The sequence below is a fragment of the Manacus vitellinus genome, unplaced genomic scaffold (genome assembly GCF_001715985.3).
Source record: "Manacus vitellinus isolate BGI_N305 unplaced genomic scaffold, ASM171598v3 scaffold_25_pilon, whole genome shotgun sequence".
NCBI classification, from domain to species: Eukaryota; Metazoa; Chordata; class Aves; order Passeriformes; family Pipridae; genus Manacus; species Manacus vitellinus.
In genome coordinates, this window is record NW_021939882.1 from 5,222,424 (window position 1) to 5,239,118 (window position 16,695).

General features: G+C 41.1%; 1 protein-coding gene across 1 annotated transcript; it reads left to right on the forward strand.

The window, feature by feature from the left end:
• Positions 1-821: 821 nt before the first annotated feature.
• Positions 822-16,236, forward strand: HSPA4 (heat shock protein family A (Hsp70) member 4). Its single transcript, XM_029960190.1, has 20 exons — positions 822-905; positions 1,275-1,333; positions 3,139-3,196; positions 4,866-5,006; positions 5,205-5,327; positions 5,794-5,893; positions 6,291-6,424; positions 7,760-8,004; positions 8,386-8,462; positions 8,742-8,893; positions 9,860-9,966; positions 10,310-10,443; positions 10,902-11,083; positions 11,481-11,567; positions 12,072-12,224; positions 12,701-12,826; positions 13,756-13,863; positions 14,177-14,296; positions 14,691-14,852; positions 15,067-16,236. Exons 1-20 carry the CDS (start codon positions 822-824, stop codon positions 15,262-15,264), a joined length of 2,550 nt encoding a protein of 849 aa, XP_029816050.1. The 3' UTR covers positions 15,265-16,236.
• The last annotated feature ends 459 nt before the right edge of the window (positions 16,237-16,695 follow it).

A 16,695-nucleotide genomic window follows, 5' to 3' on the forward strand; every position in this document is an offset into this window, starting at 1 on the left:
TTATGGGATTGGAATGGACCTTAAAACTCATCCAGTTCCACTCCCTGCCATGGGCAGAGACACCTTCCACTAGAGGAGAGGCTGAGAGAGTTGGGGTTGTTCAGCCTGGAGAAGAGAGGGTTGTGTGGAGACCTCAGAGCCCCTTCCAGTGTCTGAAGGGACCTGCAGGGAAGCCGGGGGGGGGGTACTCTGCATCCAGGATAAGGTTCAAACTGACAGAAGGGAAATATAGGTTAGATATACGAAGAAATTCTCCCCCGTGAGGGTGGAGAGGCCCTGGCACAGGTTGCCCGGAGAAGCAGTGGCTTAGAGCAACCTGGGATAGTGTCTTAGGAGTGTTCCTGTAGCTTCCCCTGTGTTGTAGTATGGCCTTGTTTAAGCACTGAAGTAAATTGCTGTCTTGGTGAGACAACAGCATCTTCTTGGATGTTTGGGGGTTTTTTTAGATCCCTCACATCACTTCAAAAAGCCCAGAGGCAGAGAATGACCTTGCTTCTCATTAGACAATACCTCACTCTGTTTGCTTGCTCTTGTCTCTAAGCAATGAATAAACGGAGAAGGAAATTTTGAATTCAGAACGTGTGCTTGAGTATCTGGAAATCTCTTAAGTGTTCTCAATAATATGGAAGCTTAAAGTTGGATGTGCTGGGAAAACTTTAATGTAGAGAATGTCAAAGCTGTCCTCTAATAGATCCAGGTATTTGGCTCTCAGGGATTTCTGCTGATAAATATATATATATTTGAGATATGAGCACAAATCTCCCTCATTGAAGGAGATAAGCTAAATAAAATATCTGACATAAAGTGTCTCTTGGGAAATAATGCGGTTATGGGAGGCTGAAGTGAAATTGGAAGAAATGAGCATAATGAAAATGAGAGGATTTTTGTCAGGATTTAATCTCCAGGTACTGTTTTGAGGAAGACAGAGAACCATCCTGCAAGCAGACCTTTATGTTAAAAGAAATTCTGAATGATATTTTAAGTGCTGTGGAAACAGAAACCTGGTTCAAAAAGTCAGTGCTGAGCAGTTTTTAGAGTAGGGAAAATCATGCAAGGTGTTGTGACAGGTTTCCCCAGGAATTGGCTCATGGTCAGGGTTAAACACTGTGTTTTCTATGGTGACATCCAAACTTTGGGAAGGCTTAGCAGATATGTGTTACTGTAATAATCTGTATTATTAAAATAAACCTCACTGAGTGCATTGTACTGAGTTCAGTGGCACAGATGACACTCTCATGGAATCTGCTCTCAGCTCTGTACTTGGATTCTTCCAGAATCCTGCAAAATTGGAACTTGTACATCCCGAAGCTGAGCAAAACATGTTTGTCTTTGAGTATGGAGAAGTGGTAGAGAGAAAGCTAGTGAAAACAGAGAGGAGAAAATAAGATAGTTAAATTATTTCCATAAGGATGAAGGGACTTGGATTAAATGAAATAATTGTGACTGACCCTTATGGAACTGGTGCTGATTGTCAGTGCAGAGGAAACGAGCTGTCAGGGGCAGGGAATCTTCCCAGGAAGTGACAGTGGATGGCAGGGTGAGGTAGTGCCTGCAGGTCTGTTTAAGCAGAGATTTTTAGCTTTCTGAAGTTGTTTCGTTAGACCTCTGACGATCTTCACTGTGATTGTTTCTACTTGTAATGCAATGGTTAGTTATTCAGCTTCCAGAAGTTGTGTAATAGTGCAATTTGTATTTAATGAGTTAACTCTGGTTCCTGTGAACTGATTTGAGGAATAAGACTGTCTGTAAATTCTTCCCTCCCTCCCTCCCTCCCAGTTTCACTCACCTCTGTGCTGGGTCCCTGCACAGCTCCCCAAGGCTCATCTGAAGTGATGGATTTGTGTTGGTGAAACGCCTTTGGTTTGTGAATTTAGCAGTGCAGTAGCTGTGTGGAGCTTTTTTTTTGTCCAAGAGAAAGGCAATACGTTATGTTCATGTCTTAATTCCTTTCAGGAGACCAGAGTAAATTAGTAATCAGCTTCCTGCTCCAGGGCTCCTGAGGTTTTCAGCTCCTGTTCCCTTGTTGTGGGTCTGCAGAGCATAAACTTTCCACTTTTTATTGACTTGAATAGTTGTTTCAAACAACAACAGATTTATTCAGAAATGTTAATTCTATTGCAATATATGCTTTAGGGTAGGCCTTGCTTCATTTATTATGTTATTAATAAATTGGAAGAAGATATAAATCCAGTGCAATTATATCACCCCAGTCTTCAGTTCTGGTTTTGACAGTTTCTGCTTAGAACACCTAATTCCAAACCTCAGGCTGAGCTGGAATGTGTTTCTTGTGGCAGCCCTATGGCATCACCCTGCTGTAAAGCAGATTCTTGACCTGCTGCATGGAGAGCAGCTTAATTACACTGTTAGGATGTTGTGTGAATAGGAAAGATCTGCTTGCTTAATGGCAGGGTTCCCCCCACTAAGTTTACCCCAGTGGTATGAGGAACTTGGATTAGAGGGCTGGGTTTCACTTTGTTAGAGCTCCTACAGTTTGTTAAATATGTAAATCGAGAGGCTTAATCGGCCTAGGAATTTCTCCCAAAAGGAAGATTTCTTTATTCAGAACTGCAACTGCCACAAAGCACTGGGAGTAAAGCATGATTTCCCTTTCGGTAATCCACATCATTTTAGTGGGTACAGATCAAACTCTCAAACACCAATCTTTCTCTGCAGGTTTTTCCTTCCTGCCCTTGAAGGGTTTGCCTTAAAACTGGAAAGCTTAGTTAGCATCTGGAACAGACATGTAGGAATGATTTCCTTAATATCTGATTTTCCTCCTGTTTATCTTCTGCAGTCGAATGTTTCCTGTGTTATTAGCAACCAACTTACCTTTGGGTGGCTCAGATACACAGGTAATTAGTGAGATAAAGGCTGTCTGCCCAGTCAGTACTCAGGTGGAAAACTTGAATGAGCATAAATAATTTGGGTTTAGTGCTGTTCTACAGCGTTGTTCTTGTGACTGGAATTAGACTGCCTGATTTTTCCAGAATCCACAGAATACTCCATGCATATATTGCAGTGAGGGACCAACTTTCTAATCGGACCAGCGATATTCTAAACAGTATCAACACTTTTTGCCAAAAAGATGTGCAGTGCAGCTGTGCCAATCACTGACTGAACTCCTTCTTCTCCTTGTAGATCCTGTATATCCTTTGGCCCCAAGAATCGCTCGATTGGTGCTGCAGCCAAAAGCCAGGTGAGCGGATGGTTTGGGGAAAAGCAGCGTCAGTGGCCAAGAATCAGCTCAGCAGAGTGTGGGTTTTATCACTGCAGATAACAGATGTCTCTGAGCCGGTGTCCTGGTGTCTCCATACTAACGAACAGCTGACCTTCCTTCAGCTGTTCAGCATGTACTGCTGCTTTGTCATCTGGGATAGCAATCTCGGGGTTGATCCTTGCACATCATGAAATGTACAAAATAAATCTGTGCCTCTTAAGAAATTCTGATAAATACTAGTTAATTTTTTTTTAAGTTGCAAATGTAAATTCTAAAGCTAAGCAGTAATGTTTCAGCCTGCCTTAGCTTCTTCCAGTTCCTGTGCATTATGTTGGCTTTTAATTATGTGACTACATTCTGTAGAATTCCATTAAGTGCACAATTTTGGCAGAAAAGGAACATACTTGAATGTAAATAAATACAGCTTTCTTGACTCTTTGTGGTTGAATTACAACCTAAATTACACCTCTTGGGTGTTCTTGCCCATAGCTTGAGTTTCTGTTGCTGTAGGTAGGTAAACATGATTTAAGGGCTGAGAAGAAGCTAAGCTGATTGGATTTGCTTGTGATATTTAGGTCCTGCTGTACCATATTTTATGTTGCTGTGAAACCCCTATAAAAATGATTTATTTTTTTTAAGTCTCCTACAGGAAGTGACTAGTTAAACAATTGGGTTTTCTTAGCCTAAAAGCCTAGAGATACATCAAGATTCATTATCTAGAATACAAAAATCACTGGACACAACCATGTTATTCAAGAACAGCACAACTGTACTAGAACCAAACACAACTGTTTTTTCTGGAATTGAGTGTCTGCTTAGCTTAACGAAATCCATTGGCACAGAGCACAGTAGAGGTGAGGTATGTCCTGCAGAAACTAAACCTAGAGAACATCCAGCCCAGGTTACTTAGGAAATAGACACCTGACTGGAACCCAATCCCAGGTAAATGCTGTATGGAACGGTGCTTGTCTGCTCTCTCAGTTACTGTGGTTTTCAGTACGTGCCTTGCTCTGATGTCAGTGAAAGAATTCAGTTTATTTGCACTACGTGAAACAAGCTGTGACGAATTTTCAGTTCTCCATTTGTGCTGATCTCTGCTGTTCATAAAAGACAATCTACCTTTTGTCAGTTAAATCAAGTTGACAGTACCATCTTGGGGCTCTCCTGACTTTTTAAAGCTTCATGCCAAGGTCCTTGAGCTGTTTTGTGAGAGTGTCTGTGTTAATTGTTGTGTGCACGTGATGAACCTGAGCTGGAGTTTACACCCATGTGCTTGTTATGTTTGGGAAATAACTGACTGCAGCGCACTAGAAAGGTAGGGGTAGGAAACAGGTAAATGGGAAAGAGGCATTGCTAACAGTTCTACAGAGTGAACCACATGTACACTGTGAAAATTGAGTGCTGCTGTAATCAATATTTCATAGACTCTTGGCTCAGTTTTTAGCATACATTTATTTTACATCTCAAATTTCTGTAGGTTCCCTGAGCAACCAGAGGGAAGTTGCCTCCCAGCATCTGCCCTGACACTATTAAGATACAAATGACAAAAATATTCTGGCGAGAGAAGCATGAGAACAAAACTCTTGTCTTCTGTTTGAAATTCAGATGTTCCTCTGCCACGTTGTATTAAAGATTTCTTTTCCTCTAGGTTATTTCAAATGCAAAGAATACAGTACAAAGTTTTAAAAGATTTCATGGTCGTGCATTCTCAGATCCCTTTGTTCAAGCTGAAAAAGCAAGCCTTGCCTATGAACTTGTCCAGCTGCCAACAGGCTCAACTGGCATCAAGGTAAGTCTGGCATGCTTGAGAGAGAGCCAGAGGAAGAAACTGATAAAGTTTCCTTTTATCTCTTTATTTTAAATCTGCTCACTGTGGTTTCTGTTCTCTTTTGAATGAAAAGTCTTAATAGGGAATGAAAGGCTAGTAATGGGGATGGTGCATGGGTTTTACTGCAGTGTAATGTGTGTGCACAATTTTTATTTGAAGGCCATGTATATGGAAGAAGAAAGAAACTTTACTATTGAGCAGGTGACAGGAATGCTTCTTACCAAATTAAAGGAGACTGCTGAGAATGCGCTTAAGAAGCCTGTGGTTGACTGTGTTGTTTCTGTAAGTATGTGATACAACAAAATATGTAAGACTTATTTACTATCATAAACTGAAATGATTGCAGCATTAAATTAAATGTGATTAAATTGCCCATTAAATTTGAATATCTGGGTATCTGCCTTTTCTGTTTTAACTGAATCTTACATCTCTTCTTCAAAACTAGACTTACTTCATTAATGGTCTTATTTATGCTGCTAATTAGCAGCATAAATACTATTTGTTACCTGTTTCTGCTTCTTTGCTCCAAAAACGAGCAGCTTGTGATATAGAATAGAAGAAGATTCAGAAAAAGTAACTTTGTCTTCATGTAATATTTCTTTTTCTTTTTTCTCTATTGCAAGTGAAATGAACGCTTAATTTGAACGATGCCTCAGCTCTGCTCTACCAACTCACTGTCCACACTTGTAACTGTTTACTAAAATTGGCTCTGATAAATGTTAATATTGACACTCTGATCACCTTGCAGGTTCCTTCTTTCTACACAGATGCAGAAAGGAGGTCTGTGATGGATGCTACACAGATTGCTGGTCTCAACTGTCTGAGACTAATAAATGAAACAACTGCAGGTAATTCTTTTATTTCCCTCACTCAGTGTTGTAGTTTTATTAGATAAAAGGGCTTTTTCTCTGCCTGTGATCCTTGCTCTCTGGAATTACAGTTCATTTTATAAGCTTAAAATAGATGAGTTGATCATAAATTTTCTTAACCTCTGGTCTGTTTTTTTTCATTGTTTTACAGAGGCTTAAAGATATTTCTTGAATATCTGTTTTAATGCAGCCGAAGGAAGGGCTGATACTGTTTAATGTTCTTCCATGTTTCTTTAGCACTGGGAATTTTGTTTAATAAGATCAATGTCTGTAGCTTGAGAATTACATCAGTAAACAGCATTAGTATTTCCTTGTACCACTTACTTCTTGAGTAATTACAAAACTGAATGTCCTAACTGTACTTTTATTTCTGTAGTTGCCCTTGCATATGGGATCTATAAGCAAGACCTGCCTGCCTTGGAAGAGAAGCCACGGAACGTTGTTTTTGTGGATATGGGGCATTCTGCATATCAAGTTTCTGTTTGTGCATTCAACAAAGGCAAACTGAAAGTAAACAATCTGTTACACATGCATTTTAATTACCTGTAGCACATTCATCAGCACATCCAGGGACTGTGGCAGGCAAGCCTGCCTGGCTTCACAGAAGTGTGTCCAGACAGCTCAATTCATGTTCTTAAAATTGCACTTTGTCTGGAGCGAAAGTAGGGCAGGGAACTAGAAAGCTTTTGAGCAGTGTGTGGAGGAAGCAAACATGCCTTAATCAGCAGACTTTGGCAAAGAATAAAAAAACTGGATTAAATGGTTTATTCAGAAATTACCATATCTAACTGCATGCTGCTTTCAAAAAAATACTCCATTTCAGTCATAAGATCGAGCATTAAAGCAGGAATTCTTACAATGAGGTATGAGAGACATTTTTTTAACCTCATGTAGAAGAGTAAAAACATTCTTAATTACTTTAAGCTGCCCATGGAAGCTAAGGAAGTGACAGTACTCCTGAGTGTACATCGCCAAAGCATCAGTGTTTTCCAGCAAATACTGACATTTCTTAATGGCTTTTCTGAACTTTACAGTTCCAGTAAATCCTCTTGATTGGCTAGAGAAACAGATGCAAATTTTAAAGCATGGGGTAGTGAAATGCAGAGAAATGTTCTGAGAACATTAGTTTTGTAGTAGTTCTGTTTAGTAAGGAAACGTAACCTACTTTATGTTTCTGTCAGATTTGTTTTTTAAACGTATGAAAGGAATGCTTTTGGGTCTAGATTGGAGAGCTGGGCAGCAGGGCAATCAGACAGTGTAGAGACCAAACCCAGTCTGAGGGTGTATTGAGGGTAATGTGATACTTCACTGATTTCTGTTCCTTAAAATATAAGTTCCAAGTATGTTCCCAGATCAGAATTAGGTCAGGTGGATGGGCTACAGGTGTTCTTTGCAAATAACTCCTCCGTCAAAAACAAGCGCCTATTTGCAAGAGTTAATATCATTTATTCTCCTGCTTTATTTTTAGCTTGGTGTAAGCATGTTCCACCCTTATGAGGCATCAAATATTAAACTGGGATATGATTCAAACTGACAGTGGCTAAGCAGAATTTGGAAACGGATGGTCTGCTCACAGCAATAGTTACTGAACAGATTGTGTTGTTAAGCCTTGCGCTGCCTTCCTAAATTTCTTTTAGAAGCAATTGTCACCTCACTCCAAGAGTGGGAGGAGGCCCAGGGGGCCAGGGCTGCTGTTTAGCATTTGAGATAGCAATGTTGTGATCCTTGCTTTGCTTTAGAGTTGAACTATATTTGAAACAAAGCAGTGCTTTGATGTTAGCTGCTAATTGGTTTCACTGAGTAATGACTCATTATACTATTACTGAAGGGTTCCATTTCTTTAAGGTTCTTGCTACAGCGTTTGATACAACACTTGGAGGCAGGAAGTTTGATCAGGTGTTAGTTGAATACTTTTGTGAAGAATTCGGAAAGAAATATAAACTAGACATAAAGTCCAAGATCCGGGCGCTGCTGAGGCTGTACCAGGAGTGTGAGAAGCTGAAAAAACTGATGAGTGCCAACGCCTCTGATCTGCCCATGAACATTGAGTGCTTCATGAACGACATAGATGTCTCTGGAATGATGAACAGGTAACGTTTGAACCTTTACAAGGGCGAGCTTTACAGTGCCCTTCAGTCAGGAAAGAAACTTGGTACTAAGTAGCTCTTGGAACTGAAGGGAGGTGGGAAATCAATATACAGCATGTGCAGGAATGCTGCTCAAAATGGAAATGTTTAGAGACTGGTCAGTGGCCTTGAGTTAGGAGGGAGGGCTGCGAATGTTGCAAAGGTGCCTGGATTATTGGAACCAGCTTGGTGTGGGAGAATATACTAAAGTATAAAACTAGGGTTGGGAGAGAGAAAAATCTGCAGTACACAGTTCAAGTGGCATTCCTTCAGTTTTGCATCCTGTTGTGTTTGCAGCATTGCTTATGGTGTGTTACAGCTTTGTTTTATGGCTTCTTCCAACAGAAGCAAATTTTTAGAGATGTGTGACGGACTCCTTGCAAGAGTCGAGCCGCCCCTTCGCAGTGTCCTGGAGCAGGCCAGTAAGTGTGTGTGCCTCGTGTTCTGCATGCAGAACAGAGACAGCCAGAGCACAGACTTCCTTTGGGTGTGGGGCAGATGGATTTAGCACAAACAACAGTTTCTTGCTTAGTAGTTAAAAGTTTTAAAAAACTTTCACGCGAGCTAAGATCTTATGTTCTTACTGCTTAGAAGCTTAGAGAACATACTTAAAGTAATGGTTGGTCTAATAAAACTTACAGTTTGTTCATGTGAAACAGAAACGTGTAATCTATAAAAACTATTGTCTGACTCCTTCCTAGAGTTAAAGAAGGAGGATATTTATGCCGTAGAGATAGTTGGTGGTACCACAAGAATCCCTGCTGTAAAAGAGAAGATCAGTAAATTTTTTGGCAAAGAAGTCAGTACGACTTTGAATGCAGATGAGGCTGTGGCACGAGGTTGTGCACTGCAGGTAAAAAGTGGTTTGTTTTAGTTGTATTTTTATTGAAATCCATAAATATTTGAGCCAGAGTCTACAAGTAACATGAAATATACTTCATGTGTGATGTAGAATAGATGCAAATAAGCTTTAGGAGGGCAGCTGGGAGAATGAGAACAGCAGCGTAAAGTGATTCCTCTGTGCTGTTTGTCTGAGCCAAATCAGTGGATCAGTGATGCTTGTTGAAATGTCTTTTTCTTCTGCTGTGTCTGGGAACCAGGAATCTGATAAAGCTCATCCAGGGTTCTCTCTTCCAGAGTCCTTTTCAGGGGCCTGGGTTAGAAGGCAAATTAGTTTTTTACAGCACTGCTGATAAACTTGAGATATGGCAATTGCTTAATGACGTGGGTGGGAGTCAAAGCTTAGGTTCTTACTAATGGAAATCTGTGTCCTAAGCTGAACTTGGTCACTGTTGAATGGCTTAAGCAGTAGTAAATACTCCGTAGTTACTAGTGCTGCCATCTTTTGAATGTACCTGAAGTTTGCTCTCATCATCTCTAATATGTGCTCACAGTTCTTTTCCATCAGGGATATGAACTAGCTGTTGGAATCTGCTTAAGAAGAGAACTTTGTGTTCTAGTATGCAGAAGTCCTCATCCTATGTCGCTCTAGAAAAGTAACTTTAATTAAATTTAATTTCTGATTTCTTATGTTGGCACTGAAAATTCAGTAGCCCAATGATAGCAAACCAAACACAATGACTCTAAAGTAAAACTTGTGTATTTCCATTTTCAGAGTGAGCAGATTGTAACAGCTACCTGAGAAGGAAAGGTTCTTAGTGCTTCCAGTGCTTGTTATGCAGGTCCTAAGTCCATCAGTATTAGTCTCCCTTAACAAAGTAAATCTACATATTAAGCAGCATAAATAACTACTTGCTGAATTAAATTACTGTTCATCTGAAGTCTGAGTGTTTGTAATGTGGCTCTTGTGCTCTTGCAGTGTGCTATTCTATCCCCGGCTTTCAAAGTGAGAGAGTTTTCTATCACAGATTTGATACCGTATCCTATTTCTTTGCGATGGAATTCCCCAGCAGAGGAAGGGTTAAGGTAAAAATAGTTCAATCTTCTTGCATTTACAGCTTAAAACTAAATGGTGATGACTAGATTAAATAACACAGTAGGAGTAAATACCCTTAGAACAGTGACCATTTAACACTTCAAATTTTGATACTTATGATGTTAATGACAGTAGAAAACAAAATCAAGGTCAAGTGGCAGTTTGGCACTTCCTTACATGGCTGTTGGTCTTACTTGACCTGGAAGGTCAGGACAGTCTTTTGTTACTTCATAAGGAAGCTTTTCCTTAAGATATGAGTTTCTAGAAACGTGTTGTTGACTTACCAGCTGCACTGTCCCACATACTGAAAAGGTACTCTGTTTTCTCTTGCAGTGACTGTGAGGTCTTTCCCAAGAACCATCCTGCTCCGTTTTCCAAGGTCCTCACGTTCTACAGAAAGGAGCCCTTTACTCTGGAGGCGTACTACAGTTCCCCCAAGGACCTGCCTTACCCAGATAGTGCTATAGGTTAGGACCATTCTGTGGCTTTCAGCTTTATTCATAATCTTGTCCATGTTTCAGGACTTTTCTGTCTAATTATATAATCTGGAAGTGCATCCTACTACAAATTCTGTAGGGACAGGTTTCCAAATGGATCTACAGTAAAATAAGTGGAGTAATATGAAGTTTATGGACAAGAAGAGCATCCTAATATTGGAGCAAACCTGAAAGGGAAACACTGAGAGTTGTGCAGTCTTTTGCTGTGTTACAAGTAACACCAGCTTTTACAGCACACCTTAGAGAATTCCTAAAAGCTGTGTGTCCCAGCATTGCTGAGTAAAAACTGGATTGTCTGACTTTAGTAGGATTTGATATCCCCTGAGCGCGTTGCAGTGAGCTGTGTCAGCAACAGGCAGGTTTTACTTTGCCTTCAGCACTTATGTTTATCAAATCTGTTTGGCTTTTTTCTCTCTGGGATTGTTTAGCTCACTTCTTGGTTCAGAAGGTCACTCCTCAAACAGATGGATCAAGTTCCAAAGTGAAAGTCAAAGTCAGAGTAAATATCCATGGCATCTTCAGTGTTTCGAGCGCATCTTTAGTGGAGGTTCATAAATCTGATGAGAACGAAGAGCCTATGGAGACAGATCAGCACGCAAAGGAGGAAGAGGTAACAGACTTCATTGCTCTTAGCTTTTTAAAATCTTGGTGAAACACAACTGGCTAAGTTCTGGGAAGGGTCTGAGACTTGTGTAATGATTTAGTAGACATGTCCAGCAACTAAAGTATGAGATTAAGTACTAATTGTAGCATGTTACACCAGTGACAGATCTCTTTAAATCAGGACTGTGAGGCATGGATGAAACTGTTAATCACGGAGATGTTGCTTGCCTAAACAAAGACTGGGAGCTTATCATTTGTGCCTTAAGACTCTACTTCAGTTTTCAGTCTGTTTCTTTTGCCCAGAAGAGCATTAGAGGTGTAAGTGAAGTGATCACCCTAGGAACTGACTGAAGCAATGATGTGCGTTTGTTTAATGTCTGAAATTGGATCTCTCTGAATTTCAGAAGATGCAAGTAGATGAGGAGCAACAAAAAACTGAAGAACAACAGCAGACCCAACCTGAAAATAAGGCAGAGTCTGAAGAAATGGAGGTAACGTGAGCATTTGAGACTTTATTTTCATGAGATTCCTGAGAATATGCAGAGTGTGAACATATCTGCTGCCTTTGTCATAGTTCTGGAAGCTGAACTTTTATTTCAGTGCACTGGTAGTCTATTGTGATTAGAGCTTTAGAAAGGACATAAATGGCACTGATAACTGCAGACCTGTCAGGTGACCTGGTACTGATAAAATGAGGGAACTCTCCTGTTCATAGAAGAACTAATCATCTAGTTTTCAATAATTTAAAAACTAGAAAAGTGTTATACTATGGGCACCGTGACCCATGAATGTAGACAGTATGCCCAGAAAAGGTCAGTGGTTGCATTAATTATCTCAGACTTTAGCAGCTGAGGTGTCAGAATGATAGGGAGTGTTTAGTTCTGATGCTGAGGTGCACTAACTCAGTCACAGTTTTTTGAATATAAGTCTTGACTGGTCACCTTGAACTGCCTGATGATGTTGTTTTTACTGTGAATATATTTTTTTCATTGCAGACTTGTCAGGCTGACTCAAAAGACAAGAAGGTGGATCAACCACCTCAAGCCAAGAAGGCCAAAGTGAAGACGACCACAGTGGACCTTCCCATTGAGAACCAGTTGGTGTGGCAGATAGGGAAGGATATGCTCAACTTATTCATTGAGAATGAGGTAAACTCTTACTTGACCAAGCTAAAAACGTTACTAGTTGGTCTCCAGAAATGTTGGTGTTCATTAAACAAGGTTAAGGCTGATCAAGAAAAGGAAAAGGAATAAAACATGCAGTTAAAATTCTGATGTGAACAGCACTGCCCCATGGAGGCAAAATACATTCCTCCTGTTCAGTGATGCTGTAACTCTCACTAAAGAGCTGTTCTGCAGGAAACCTCCAAAATCACCTGCAGTTACAAGGTGCAGGTGGCCCGTCAGGTGAAGGTTTCTCAGCTGGAGCAAGATTGTTCGGTTCTGTTTTGGATATTGCACCAAAACTCAAATTGATTTTTATTCATGTACTGTGTTAGAACAGTTCTGTAAATTACAATATTGCAAAATCTTTTTCAAACTTAAGCCTTTTCTCGCAAGGTGTCCTGACAATAAATATTAAATAATTAGCTTTTTAGCCAACTAATTTGACAACTTGTTCACAGGGTAAGATGATAATGCAGGACAAGCTGGAGAAGGAGAGGAATGATGCCAAGAATGCAGTGGAAGAGTATGTGTATGAAATGAGAGACAAACTCTGCAGTGTTTATGAGAAATTTATTGGTGAAGATGTGAGTACTGCTGCTGGATTGTCCTTTGATATGTTGTGTTACAATGAGCAGTTGTAGTTAATAACTTTTGACCTGTATCACACACTGTGCTTACTTATATATTCAGACTTTTAAATTTGAAGAAATAACTTGTAACCTTTCTGGCTCTGAAGATAATCTGCTAAATGGGGCTCAGGCACAAACCACTGGTTCTCTTCCAAAACAGTTGCAGCAATTAAGATGGTATCAGGGTGTGTTTCCAGACTAGGAGCCCTTGCACAATCATTTTAGGACAACCTGTTCTATTTTGGCTCTTTGTCAGTATTTAGGATAGTTTAAAAAAATTAAGACAGAGCAGCCCTACCCAGGAACATAATAGGTGGGATTAGTCTGACTAAATGTGGGCATTTGTATCTGGACTGGTTGCCTAAAAACCTCTTGGCATTATTAATCAGCTTTCCCTGTTGTACCGAAGAGCTGGGTGTGTAATTAATATAATTCCAGCAGGATGAATCACTGGACTCCTGACTGGATCTCCATTGATTACAGTGGAGCCTTGCCAGCCAGGTGTCTGCAGAGCCCAATACCCACATCAGAGCCCAAACTGGGACATGTCAGGTGACATTTATGGCATCTTAGCTAAAGATAAGTTTCACTCTGTTCTCAGACTTGCTCATATAGTGATGATGAAAATGGGAAGGGGAAAAAAAAAGCCTTCTATGTAACAGTATTGATCTAAACTGTCGGTGTCACAGATGGTTCTTTCTTGAGCCTGGTCTTCACCACAAAGCCATACAAAAGAATATTTTGTTTCTTTAGGATAAAGAGTTTCAGACAGAGTTTTTTGGGTTCTAAAAATATTACTCTTCCAGAAAGGTTCCAAGTATCATTTAGTGTCATCTGTCATCTAATAAATTATCTCACCATCTATTTTGTATGGGTTGCTTCAGGATCGGAATAGCTTCACACTGAAGCTGGAAGATACAGAAAATTGGCTTTATGAAGATGGTGAAGACCAGCCCAAACAAATATACATTGATAAATTGACAGAATTGAAGGTAAGTGGTTCTTACATTCCCATGGGAATTTACTGAAGCTGGAGAACTTTGTTGCAGTGAGGAGCTGTTGGATCTGCTGGTTTGGAGGTGAGCACTGGTGACAAACTGCTTGGTTTGCTTTTTAATTATGCAAGGAGCAGCTCTCAACAGACCTGTAACAACACAGGGTTGAGGGAGGCTCAGTCTTCCCTGTAATTGTAGAGAAGAGTCAAGAGTTCCAAGGAATTTAGAAACATTGGTGTATCCTGTCAAACCTTGCGGGATCCCATAGTAATGCTCCATGGATTTTGATACCTTTTGTGCTTTGTTTCAGACTCTGGGTCAGCCTATTCAGGCAAGATTCCAAGAATCGGAGGAAAGACCAAAAGCATTTGAGGAGCTGGGGAAGCAAATCCAACAGTACATGAAAGCTGTTCACGCATACAAAGCAAAGGTATTTCCACACTTAATTTCTGGAAAATGTAAGGAAATGGTACAGATCTTGCCTGAATTTTAGGTAAGCTGCTTCAGACAAAAAGCTGGTGCAACTTCCTGGCGAGCTTATGAGTGTTTAATAGTTTTTTCATAAGTGGATGTTGGCTTGCAAGCCTGAGTCTCTTTTTTTTTTTAATTAGGTGTTGATTTCCTCTTGGAGGGAGAATGCCAGCAGCATTAGAACTTCAGGTCTCTGGTTACAGAGCTGTGGGTGATCAGCTCAGTTCCTCTGCTAACCAGAACAGCCTCCTGGCTCAATGGTCTTTAATATTTTGAAGCTAAAAGTCTGAAGAAATAAGGGTGCAGTTTGTGCTCAAACATTCACAGAGCTGCTCCTGCTTTGGCTGTTTCAGGATGAACAGTACGAGCACCTCGATGAAGCCGACATGGCAAAGGTGGAGAAGAATGCAAATGAAGCCATGGAGTGGATGAACAATAACCTCAATCTGCAGAACAAGAGAAGTCTTACTTTGGACCCAGTTATAAAAGCGAAAGACATCCAGGCTAAAACTAAAGTAAGTTTTTCTACATAAATCACTGTATCTCCATGAATTTTTCTGCTTACTGGTCTAGGTTTTGTGCTCAGAAAATACTGAGGTAAGAAATCTCAAATGTATTGGGGAACATCAACCCTCAACTTGAATATCCCACTGGTGCTGTCAAAAGTTAAAGTACAACTGTGCGAAGGTAAAAACATTTCTAACAATGTTTTATTTCTGTGTTTTGTAGGAATTGGCAAATATTTGTAATCCCATAGTCAGCAAACCCAAACCCAAGGTGGAACTGCCGAAGGAGGAGCAGAAGCCGACAGAACCCAACGGACCAGTGGACGGGCAGGGAGATGCCAGGAGCGGGGCCCAGGCCCCCGAGCAGGGCACTGCCCCCACAGCCACCGAGAAGAAGCTTCCAGAAATGGACATTGACTGAATTTCAGCACTTGTTTATATTATTGCAAACTACAATAAAGCTTTAAGTTGTCAACTTTGTATGTTCTGAATCCAAACTGAAGCAAGCGAATCCCACAGCGCTCTTGGTAACTCCTGGAGAGGTTTGGGCAGGGCAGCAGGTCAGAACACAGAGGTAGCAAAGGACTCGCTCAGCTCAGCAGTGTTTGCCGTTATTGATTGTATTTAGAAGTTTTGGTAGTTTAACTAGCCCTATAGGAACAGCCATAACCTGCTTCTCCATTTTTAATGTCCAGGGTGTCTCAACCTTCCTTTGAAGGACAGCGACAGCAACGCCTGGAGTCTGATGTTCACATTGCTCTTCCCTTTCCCTGGGGATTGCAGGAGCTGGGACTGCAGGGAGGGAAGGGGAGAGCCCGAGGTGGAGTCTTCCATTGCCTGTGTTTTAGTGTTCATGCCTGCTCTGGACTCACTCTGATTTGCACTGGAACAGTTGATGGTTACAGGAGGTTTGCAGAGCAGTGGGTGGTTCATCGGCACCTTTATTCCTTAGCCCAGACTTCGGATCAGACTCTGAATGTGCTCCTGGACATGGAATTGGGTTTCTGGCAAACTCCCCAGCTAATTAGGCCCTGTAAACTCTTTGTCTCTAGTTAAATTAGCCGCTTTTAGAAAGAGTGAATTCTTGTATTTCAGCTGCCTACGCTGATAGTTGATTCTGACTTGTTCCTAATTTTTTCTGGCAGGGGTATGCTTGCTTCCACGAGGCCTTCATTTGGAATGCTTGGTTTTTTGGTTTGGGGTTTTTTTTCCAGGAAAACCAAGAAGTGATGGATTTGGCTTTTTTTTTTTTCTATGAGCTTTATACAATGATTTGCTTCTAGTACTGATTGTTATTAAACTTGCAAACATTAATTTGTATGTGTTAAAATCCAAAGCTGAAAAAACACTCATTCAGTTATTGCAAGAAATAAATGCACTGGATTCTACTGGATCACCTTCTCCAGCTGTTGATTCCAATAGAGAGAGGATGGGGTCGGGGTGGATGGAAGGGCTGTGTCCCTCCTTACTGGAGCGCGCAGGGAGCTCTCCCGGGCTGCACCGGGGCTTTAAGGCTTCCATGCCCCCGGGGATTTGGCGGGGTGTCTGTAATCACAGAACCACGGAATGACTGGGGTTGGGAGGGACTTCTGGAGTCCAACCCCCCCTGCCCAGGCAGGGTAACCTGGAACAGGAGCCACAGGAACGAGTCCAGGTGGGTTTGGAATGTCTCCCGAGAAGGAGACTCAACGCCCCCCTCCTGGGTAGCTGTTCCAGTGCTCTGTTACCCTCCACGGGAAGAAATTTTTCTTCGTGTTGAACTTGAATGTATGAATGTAAAGAAGCTGATGGATCGGGGGGCTCGGTACCCGTTCCGTGCCTGTCTGGGGCAGGGAGGGGGCGGCCGTTCCCT

Bases quoted from the DNA above. Each gene is read 5' to 3' on its own strand.
- HSPA4 (XM_029960190.1), top strand. From the start codon at position 822: ATGCGGTTATGGGAGGCTGAAGTGAAATTGGAAGAAATGAGCATAATG. The intron at 10,444-10,901 runs GTTAGGACCATT...GGGATTGTTTAG, and splicing joins TTACCCAGATAGTGCTATAG to CTCACTTCTTGGTTCAGAAG. The intron at 13,864-14,176 runs GTAAGTGGTTCT...GCTTTGTTTCAG, and splicing joins ATAAATTGACAGAATTGAAG to ACTCTGGGTCAGCCTATTCA.